The sequence below is a fragment of the Microtus ochrogaster genome, unplaced genomic scaffold (assembly GCF_000317375.1).
Source record: "Microtus ochrogaster isolate Prairie Vole_2 unplaced genomic scaffold, MicOch1.0 UNK187, whole genome shotgun sequence".
NCBI classification, from domain to species: domain Eukaryota; kingdom Metazoa; phylum Chordata; class Mammalia; order Rodentia; family Cricetidae; genus Microtus; species Microtus ochrogaster.
Genome location: NW_004949285.1, coordinates 23,498 through 34,746, shown reverse-complemented (window position 1 = coordinate 34,746; position 11,249 = coordinate 23,498). Strand labels below are relative to the sequence as shown.

The window sequence follows — 11,249 nt, the reverse complement described above, 5'->3', positions numbered from 1 at the left end:
AACTAGGAAAACTAAAAAAAGTCCTGTTTGTTCTTTGTATAATCAAGTTTCTTTATCTGCAGGAAGTAATCCTAAAAGTGTACACACACACACACACACACACACACACACACACACACACTAAAATTTGGCAAATGGATGCATTGCATTTCATTCAACAGAATTTGAAAAATTAAAATACATTCATCATACCATTGATACATACTTTAGACTTCAATGAGCATCTGCCTTAAGTTCTGGAAAGGCTGCTTCTATAATTAGATATTCATTAGACACAATGGTTGTAATGGGTATATCAATACAAATTAAAACTGATAATGCCTCTGCTTATGTTTCCAGTAAAATGAAACAATCTTTTTTGCACATTACAACATAAAACACATTACAGGGATCCCATATAATCCTACAGGACAAGCAATTGTTGAAAGATCTAATCATATTCTAAAAGAGATGCTTTTTAAACAGAAGGCGATAAGAGGACTTCTAAGGATAGATTGCATAATGCTTTACTAACTTTAAATTTTTTAAACACCAATGAAACAGAGACTACAGCTGCTGAAAGGCAATGGATTGTGAAAAAAATTGCTGAATTGAGTCAGCCTGTGCATTACAGGATGTTTTAACATCAGAATGGAAACCAGGGGAAGTGTTAAGATGGGGCTGAGGGTGTGATTGTGTTTCTGCAGGAAAAGGTTGTGGGTCCAATCAAAATTGATAAAAATTTGGAAAGAGGGGTCTCTTAGACATTTTGGCTGCTAAGTGACATGACTCTGGGAAAGAAAAAAATTCAAAAGGCCTTTGAAGTGGATGGCTGATCCTCCTTGCTGGGAAAACTCAAGAATTTTTGTGATAAAACAGAGGTGATAATTCCACAAACATTTGAATGGTACAGCACTGTTACTTACTATGCTATCTTTGGTAACTGTACAGGTAATAGGGACCAACTATACAAATTAGGCCTATGTTTCTAATCCTACAATTAACATAGCAGTGAGTTTGGGAGATATGAATATCCCTGTGGTGGTTAATGAATCTTCTTGGCTAACTGAGGACCTGATAAGCTTGCTGAGTAGGGAAAGGAAATCAGAAATTATACAGTGGGCGTGCAAGGAATTCATATTTGTAGCTGAAATGGAATTCAGTGTTGTCTTAGTTAGATTTCTATTGCTGCAATGAAACACCACGACCAAAAAGAAAGTTGTTGCAGAAAAATCCTTTTGTATACCGTGAATATGTGTTATTCTCATTGTTAATAAAGAGCTGGTTGGACAATAGCTAGTAGGAGGAGAGGAGGCAGGAGAAGCCAAACTGAGAGGACACTGGAAGGAAGAACAGTCACAGAGTTGGCCAGATGCAGAGGGAACAGGACATGCAGAAAATAAGGAAATAAGCTATGAGTCACATGGCAGCACACAAATTAATATAAATGGCTTAGCTTAAGTTGTAAGAGCTAGTTATTAATAAGCCTAAGCTATCAGCCAAACAGTTATAATCAAAATTAAGTGTCTGTGTGGTTATTTGGAAGGTGGCAGTCCTGACAAAAAACTCTGTCTATGCATGGCACAACTAATATCTGCATAAAACCAAAGAAATCTTAAGAAATGTTTTCATACACCAGAGCAATAAAATTAAATGAAGCTTTCTGGTAACCACCTTCTCTTGGGTAGACCTGATGCTAACAGCAAACAGAGGCCTGCCTCTTTTAAGGGCCCTACTACTGAACCTTTAAATGGGGTTTATAAGCAGCAAGAGGCATGCTGCTCCATAACTGCATGGACCTAAAAACTTCCCAGAATTGGTAATATGGTAAATGTGGCTCCCTGGTACTTCTGCTGTGAGTCTAGGCTCTCCGAGAACCAAAGGGAGAGGAGTCAGTCACCAGTGCACTATGAACTAAACTTGACAGTTGTTTAAGATTTTGCTCTTTTAGACAAAAAGTTTACAGATGTGCAGTAAAGAGAGATCCACATGGGAAAAAAAGCTCTAGGCAGATTATAATGCATTTTAAAAATATACAAAGGCTTGGGAGAGAAAGGAGAAAGTGTATATACAGTCATAGAATAAAAAATAGTTTAAAAATAATAAAGTAAAGACCTTAAAATGAGTAAAGTAACATAAAAGAAAAAGGCCACACAAAGATGGAAAATACATGGGGAGTCTGGATCCTGTATATAATTATGTTGTCTTTAAATTTGTTGATTGCTGATGAACAAGCAATAGTTGCTAAGATAAATTGGATTATGAAAACTTCTGGATTAAACCAACATATATATTTTTTAAATGCCTTTACTTCAGAATGAAAGTAAAAAATGCTTTGGAGAAGAGGTTATGTTTTATTTCCACAGAAAATGAAAGATTCTGGATTCCTTCCAAATTAATAGAGATCAGATTTGGTCAAGGAAGACCACCTGAAAATTTTGGTAACAAACATAAAGAAATAAATCTAGAAAGACTACAAAACATGTAACACATATTTTACCTGCTCAAACATAAAATAAAAATCATCTTTGGCTGGCTTGCGTACAATGTACACAAGTTAATACTTGTATTAATACAGTATGCCACCTTTAAAAGCTTATGTGTTTTTAGAGCAAGACAGGACTCCAATACAGATGGCCCTGTTGATCCTTCATCTCAGGGTGCCTCTGCTGCAGTTTCCTCAGAGTTCTGCATCCAAAACAGCTTCAAGGCTTCTGGCTGGGATGATCCAGTCTCACAAACTACTGAAGCCAAGATTTAATCATTATCTTAGGTTTCTCAAAGTTCCCCCAAAGATTCCAGTGCCCCCAGACAATAGGAATTGCCCACATTCCCAGAAGATGGATTATTGATGTTTGTCATCATTTAAGAGAGGTTGGTTACAAATTGTTATTGGACATAGTAAAAAAATAAAACTAAACAAAGGAGTTAGATTCAAAGATTTCTTTCTGAAGGAAAAAAGGGGGGTATAATATAAAAATGCTGAGATAAGAGAGTAGATTACTGAATCTACTTTAATCCAAAAAACAACTATTAACCTCAAAGTATCTTTAAATTGTTAGGCATTTAGGTTTATTGATACAAATTTAAAGTTATTTTGGCTATATTATATGCATTTTTCTATTCTTGTTTGGGGTATTGTGCTTATGCAACTCATTTAAAAATGTAATATATAATTAAAAATACAGGTTAGTTATTAGCAACTTATAATAATCAAACTAGTAGTCATATTAGGTTATGTTTTTAAAGTTAAACAGGTATATTTAGATACATGATCTTCAAATAATTCAAAGACCTACAGAATATGATATTTCAAATGTGTTAAAAACATAAGACTTTTTATGACAGGGAGACATGCCTGCTCCTGGCAACACCAATTTGCTTCAAAAGAAGATGGTTGTTGAAGAACCTCTGTATGGAGTTTGCTTTCTTTATGTCAAAAGCTAGCCATTTGGACAAGAAACTGACCTTGCTTCAATTGCTAGTAGTAAACAGTCCAAACTAGAATAGCAGGATGCAAAAGAAAACAATTGCCAAGCATCTAGACCTATAGACCAAAGATGGATTGCCCAACATTACAGAAAAACTTTGGGTGACTGTTCAGGCAGCAAGATGTGCCTGTCATTAGGTAATATTACACCCTTCTGGGATCTTTGATGGAATTAAAGATGAAATAATTAAACTTAAAGTTTTCCTTAGTTATGATAAAACGTAAGTTAGGTGTAAAACTTTAGTCTCATAAAAGTATATATAGAATATTTTCTCTAATTTTGCCAAATACAAAGGGATTGGATATTGTAACTGCAACATTTATTTGATAACTGTCTTTGTTGTATGTAATTTTACTATGTAAAAGTTAAAAGTTTCCTTTTTAATTAGACAAAGGGGGGAAATGCTATGGAATAATTATTTTTTGTACAGTGTGAATAGGTGTTACTCTCATTGTTAATAAAGAGTTAATTGGATGATAGCTAGGAAGGAGGAGATGAGGCAGAAAAGCCAAACTAAGAGGATGCTGGGAGTAAGAAGGGCTGAATCACGGGTTACCAGTCAGATGCAGAAGAAGCAGGATATGTAGAAAATGAGGCAACAAACCATGAGCCATGCATCAGCATATAAATTAATAAATATGGGTTAAATAGTAAGAGCTAATTAGTGATAAGCCTAAGCTATTGACCAAACATTTATAATTAATATTAAATCTCTGTGTGATTATTGGGAGCCAGTGGTCCTGATGAAAAATTCTTCATTTAGTAAGTGGAGAAAAAAGGATTTATTTGGCTTACACTTCAACATAGATGTTCATCACTGAAGAAAGTCAGGTCAATAACTGAAATAGGGCAGAATCCCAGAGGCAGGAGCTGATGCAGAGGCCATGGAAGGGAGCTTCTTATTGGCTTATTCTCCATGACTTGCTCAGCCTGTTTTTTTGTATACTTCAGGATCAGCAACCCAGGGATGGCACCATTCACCATGGGCTAGTACTTCCTCCATTGATTAGTAATTGAGAAAATGTCTTACAGCTGGATCTCACAGAGGCATTTCCTCAACTGAGTCTCCTTCTTCTCTGATGACTAGCTTGTGTCAAATTGACATACAAAACCAGATAGTACAAATGTTAAAAATCTAACATTTAGAGTCTGGTTATCTGTAATTAATACTACCCTGGATTATCATAATAAATTTTATATGCTTCAAGCATCTGGTTTTAGAGGACAGGACGCTAATGCTACTAGTTCCATAAATCTACCATTCTGTGAGATATGGGTTACCAGCAAGGAATCTGACTTGGAACATTGGCAACAATGTAAGAGTGAGAACCCTTGAGTACTTGTTAATATCCCCCATGGAGATATCATTGATTGGAGCCCTTATAGCTTCCCTCAACAAAAATATTATCACTCAGAATTAAGATGGCACAGATATAGTTCAAATGGAACTGTAGAAATTAGTTCTACTGTTAATGAGCCTATTCAATGGCATAGAGTTTGAAATTCAAGTCCTCTCTTGCCATTTGGCAATAAAGCTTAGACTAACTTGTGGAAATTAGCAAGTGGTTTATTTTCTTCTTTGGCCCAGCTCAGATGTTGCTGCCTATGTTCAGACTGGCTCTTGCAACCTCACCCATGTCTCTGGAAATGCCTTCATAGACACACCACCAGGTGGCTCTCCTAAAGATACCCCAAAAATTGAGAACAATTTTGATTTTTGATAATATTAATTTTTTCTCACTTTGAGATTCAAAGTCCTTTAAATTAAAAGGTTATTGTTGTGGGAGTCCCCTCTGTGTGTTGCTTGTATTGGTTAATGAGTAAAGAAACTGCTTTGGCCTGATAGGGCAGAACTTAGGTAGACAGAGAAGACAGAACTGAATTCTGGGAGGAAGAAAGTAGAGTCAGAGAAGTCACAGATTCTCCGCCTGAGAGGGAAACCGGTTAGAATTTTATCTGGTAAGCCACTGCCACATGGTGATGCACAGATTAATAGAAAGGGTTAAATTAAGATGTATGAGTTAGCCAATAAGAATCTAGAGCTAATGGGCCAATCAGTGTTTTAATTAATACAGTTTCTGTGTGGTTATTTCAGGGCTAAGCAAGCCGGGAGGCTGGGATGAACAAGCAGGCAGGCTTCCCTCCCTATAACAATTGGTGCCAACGTGATGGACAAAATTCACTTAAAAACCCGAGAGAGCTTAATTTTAAACACACACACACACACACACACACACACACACACACACACACACCAGAGTTTAACACAGCTTTTGGCTGTTTGCTGGTGGCTTGCTGCAGCTCCTTTGAGAGAGATTTTCCTGGCTCGGCCACAGCAGAAAAAAGTGGTGGTTTTGAAATGCCAGCTTTCTGGGCTGTGCTGCCAGCATGACTCTGGCTCTGGAGACTGAGCATTTGGATGGGGTTTGTGAGTAAAATGCTATGGCTTTCTTGATGGAAATGTGGACTCGCTGTGTGCCTGGAAGTGGGCAATGCATGTGGCTCAGAGGCACAAGTGGCTCATGCTAAACTGTGTAGAGGGCAGGTAGAAACTACCATATTTATTATAATAATAGCACAGCTTAAGTTTTAGACTGGGCATGCAAATAGGTGGTGCCATATTACCTCTACTGATGGTGAAACTTATGTTTTTAAGAAGCACTTAGCATTTTAAGAAGTGCTTCTGGACAGTAAAGAATTACAGATTCACAATAGGACAGATTCAGATATAAAAGAACTCTAAATGGGTCACAGTGTTGGATAAATGTGTGTAGGATTGGGAGAGAGAAGAAAAAGAGTATAGAGAGTCATAAAATAAAGTTAATGCTTTAAGAAAAGGGTAAAGTCTTTAAAGAGACAGAGTACAGATAATCATAGATTAAAGGGAGAAAAGAAAAATAAGCCATGTAAAGATAGAAAATTCACACATAGTCTGTATTGTGTATATTATTGTGTTTTCTTTGAATTTTTTGACTGTGAAGGAGCTAAATACAGAGAGACATTCCATTGTATGGGCTGCTAAGCTAAACTAACATGTATATTATAAAGGTATCTTGACTTCAGAGTTTGGGTCTAAGAACATGTTGCTTGGGAAAAGTGGTTCCTCTTTTGTTTTCACAGAAGATGAGAACCTGTGGATTGTACCCAGGCAAATATGGTTTCATGGATGAAGGCCTCCTGAAAGTCGCCATAAACACTTTCAAAAAATTTCTTTGCCCAACTGCTGATTGAAATGAACCTAGCACATAGAATATACCATTAAAGACCTGATTAACAGCACCCCCAAATAGTGGGAAGCAGTATGGACCAAACTATGCCCATATTCCCAAATATTGTTTATAAATATTCTTTTACATTTAAGTGGGGATATGATATAGATATGAATAATTTGCATTGGTATGGATCTTGGTTTAATTGATACAAATTTAAGGTCAATTTTGTTATATGTATATTTCTGCTCTTGATTAAGATTGTGTTTATGTAGTTCATTTAAAAAATGTAATGTATAATTAAGAAATATAGGTTGATAGATGGTCTTTTATGATAGTCAAGTTTGTAGTCATGTTTGTTAGATTTTCTAGATATATAGAGATATATTTCAGTTAGTTAGGTATTTTTCAAATCTTTCAGAGACCTTCAAAATATGGCATTTAAATGTTTTAAAAATGTAGGACTTTTCATGACAGTGAGACACATCTGTTCCTGGCAGCACCAAGCTACTTCAAGAGGAAGATGGGCATCAAAGATTAGCCATTTGGGCAAGAAACTGCTCTTGCCTGGACTGCTTCACTGGACATGCATGACTTGCAGAGAGATGACTGCTGAATTTGCCTGAAGGTGAGATGATCCTAAGGGTTCCTACTTCATGAAAGAGTCTGTGAGACATTCTACAGGATACAGAAGAAAGTGACTGAACTGTCTTTGAAATTTCCTGCTTCATGGAAAAGTCTGCTGGATACTATGGGCCTGTAGGCTGAAGATGGATGCCCCAATGATACAGAAAAACTTTGGGTGACTGTCCTGGCAGTGAGATGCTCTGTCAGTTCTAGAGTTTTGGCAGTTGCTTGCAATGTACTTCCTGTTTACTTAGGTAATATTATATCCTTCTGGAGTCTTTGATGGAGTTGAAGAATAGATAGATAGTTCTAGTTCTAGTTTTCCTTAGTTATGATAAAAGATAAAGTAAATAGAAACATTGTAACTGTAATTCTTGTTTGATACCTGTTATATGTAATTTTACTATGTTAAAGTTAAAACCTTCCTTTTTATTTAAACAGAAAAGGGGAGGTGATGTGGGAGTCCCCTTTGTGTGTTGCTTGTATTGGCTAATGAATAAAGAAACTGCTTTGGCCTGATAGGGCAGAACTTAGGTAGACAGAGAAGACAGAACTGAATTCTGGGAGGAAGAAAGCAGAGTCAGAGATGCCATGGATTCTCTGCCTGAGACGGACGCTGGTTAGAATTTTATCTGGTAAGCCACTGCTATGTGGAGATACACAGATTGATAGAAATTGGTTAAATTAAGATGTAAGAATTAGACAATAAGAAACTAGAGCTAATGGGCCAATCAGTGTTTTAATTAGTACAGTTTCTGTGTGGTTATTTTTGGGCTAAGCAAGCTGGGCACCTGGGACAAACAAGCAGGTCCCCTCCCTGTAACAGGTTATTTTAAAGTGAATTTAGTACACCTCCCTTTCTCTCATACATATTTAGGCAGGGCCTTTGTATATTGCTCTAGCTTGCCTTGTGTAGATCAGTTTGGCCTTAAACTTGTGAGGATATTCCTTCTCTGTCTCTAGGGTACTGGGATTACTGGTATGTCCCATGACTTAGCATTCTTACAGCAAGTTTACATCAAGACAGATTTTATACCCCAACAAGAGACAGATGACAGTGGTCAACAACAAAAAGAAGAGAGAAAGTTCAACCTTGGCTAAGATTCCTGAGCATTCTGAGGCTGTAATTGGTTGTTTCTGTGTCACTGTCATGGGATTATATGACCCTGACTCAAATAAGCTCCAAGATTAAGGACAGGAAAAACACAACAAAATAAAAACCAGTGACTGACTTACAAAAGGTGATTTATTGGTTTTGAGGAGCTACTGAATCAGGGTCATTGAGATTCTACAGTAGATGTGATGGGAAAGATGCCGAAAGACAAAACTCAGGTCAGGGGGGAATTCCAAGGTTATTTGAGCTGTGAGTGGGGGCAGCCTCATGTCCAAGAGAACAGCAAGATGGAGGACACTTGGGAAAGACAAAGAACACGATGAATTGCACACCACTTCTGCCCTGGAGAGGACCACACACCTGCAACAAAACAGAAAGGAGAGGGATGCGTTCCAGAGACTCCTGAGCTGTGATCCCATCACTGCACAATTCTCCAGCAATGTTCCAACCATGTTTTCACCAGTGTCCCCTTTCCTTGCTCCCCCATGTGGTGGCTTCAGCTCCCACAAACACAAACCCTCACCTTCCTCTCCAGGGTGTGGTTCATAAGGGCCCTGGATGTCTGGAGGTGCCACCTGATCGCAGGCCTTGAATGATGAAGATGGTGCCCACCATGATGCCCACGATGCCCACGGACAACCCCAGGGCGCAGACTACAGTCTCTGTCAGCTCTGACATGGGGGCTGGAATCTCAGGTTCTGGGAAAGTGAAGTTTTTGGAGTCAGGAAGGAGCACATTCATGTATGTGTATGTAAGAGGACCCGTGTGAGGGTGGGAGTCAATCCACACAGACTTTGGGGCTGGGCTTGTGGAAGAACATGAAATCTATCATTAGAAACTCTGTTAGAGTGAAAAATGGATTTGGTCACCAGAGCAGAAGACAGGCTGTTCTAGAGATGACAAAGAACAAGAACATGCAGAAGCAAGGAGAGCACACGTACCCCAGTGTTTCAGCACTGGTGCAGAATCAGGGAGAACCCACACGTACCCCCAATGTTTCAGCACCAGTGCAGAAGCAGGGAGAACCCACACGTACCCCAGTGTTTCAGCGTCGGCTCCTCCAGGCCCCAGTGCTCCACCTTGCAGTCATAGACGTCATCGTCAGAAGGGATGAAGGTGAGGTAAGACATCTTTTGGAAGGAATGGTCACTCTTGGTGATGAAGCTGGTCTCATAAACAGTCTCTGTGACTGACTTCTTGTTTCTCAACCATGTAATATTGACTACAGGAGGGAAGATGTTGTCCACAAAGCAGATAAGGGTGTTGGGCTGGCCCAGCAGCACAGGGGACTTGGGGAACACGGTCACCTCAGGAACCTCTGGAAAGGAAATGGCCTGGATGTGAGTGGGCGATGGGAGTTTCCCTGATATTCTGCACTGTCTGCTGTGGGAGCCTCCTTGCCAAGACTTGCACACACACAGTGGTCAAAGAGCCCAAGCTTCCCTTCTGCTTTGAGCAAATGTGTGCTGCATCTACTTTATCCCTGTGTCCTTCTCTCTAGGGTGTTAGGGTGTCTGTCAGGTCCTCTTCAAAAGATTCAAAGAGTACATTGTGGGAACAAAGATGTTTATATTACATGGAATGTGTGATTTGTAAGGAGAGGATGAGGGTTCAGTAATGAGGAGATCGGGCATGCCTTGGAATGGGAAGGATTTAATAGAGCAGTGGATCACGTTCCCCACCAGGATACGGAGGAGGAGCAGGGTGCTGAGCACATACCATTGGTAGCTGGGGTAGAATTGGTCCCCTTAGTCAGGACGTCCAAGTTGTGTTTTCCTGTAGCTATCTCTTGCAGTCCAGCTTGTGGGTCAAAAGTTAGTAGTTGGCCAAACTCGGGAATCCTCCAAATTGTCTCTTTCTTATCCGAGTCCACATATAACTTCTCATCACCATCAAATTCCATTGTGTACTGTCCATTGGGTCCACAAGACTGATAGAAAAGTATACCATAGGCACCGACATGGTCGGCTGGTGAATTAAGATGGGTAGTAGAAAAACGGAAAACAGGAAAACAATGTTATTAAGCAAAATGATAGAAAATGCTTTAAAAAATACCATAAACTTCGCTTTTTGGTATGTTTCCATCACCTGCTCCTCCTTACCCCTCTCAGTGTTGGCTACAGTCCTGTCTTTCCCTCTATGACATGTGCTACACTGAGGTGGAATGTCACGTGTGTGATTCTGCTGTCCTGACTGCCTCCACCAGTGTCTGGTGCACACTGGTCTACGCCAAGTAGCTCACAACTGAGTGGAAGAGGAAAGTGTTCTTTCCAAAGAGTCAGTCAGTCTGCTTGCTTCTTTTCTTAGGTTGTGTGTCTCACTGATATTTCATCAGTTCATTATCTATTACATTTCAATTCCCTTCTAAAAACATTTTCACACAGGGATCCCTTCTCATTTTTTAAACAAAATAAAATGCATATAGAATCCTTTAAAAAGAGAACAATGACATCACTACTAAGTATGTGGAAACTGTTATATCTAATGTTATGCATTGCTAACTGTGGGGGCCCACAGGACAGTTTTCTGTTTTCTTCTGGAATAAAAGAAATAAAGACTTTACTGAATTTATCTTCTTTCAATCCCTACCTCTTATTGTTTTCTAAATTAACACTGACATTCACTTTCTGATTCAGGGTGAATTAAAGTTTTTTCCTCCAACAGTGAGCATGTGTGAGAAGCCACAGCCAAGCAGGCATTTCCACCCAAAGGATGTCAAATAGACATTGTAAAGGCATAGAATTTAGTATTTCACTTTTTCCTATTTCTTCATCTATTGAGGTTTAGCAATAGTCAGACATGGTGCTGTGTAAGAAGTAACTGGCCAGC

General features: G+C 38.9%; 1 protein-coding gene across 1 annotated transcript; it reads right to left on the bottom strand.

Annotated features, from left to right (window-relative positions):
• Positions 1 to 8,534: 8,534 nt before the first annotated feature.
• Positions 8,535 to 10,915, bottom strand: LOC101982953 (H-2 class II histocompatibility antigen, A-U alpha chain-like). Its single transcript, XM_005372113.1, has 5 exons — positions 10,879 to 10,915; positions 10,140 to 10,388; positions 9,457 to 9,738; positions 8,944 to 9,118; positions 8,535 to 8,780 (listed from the first exon to the last, which is right to left on the bottom strand). The coding sequence occupies exons 1-4, from the start codon at positions 10,913 to 10,915 to the stop codon at positions 8,964 to 8,966; spliced, it is 723 nt and encodes a 240-aa protein (XP_005372170.1). The 3' UTR covers positions 8,535 to 8,780; positions 8,944 to 8,963.
• Between the last annotated feature and the right edge of the window lie 334 nt (positions 10,916 to 11,249).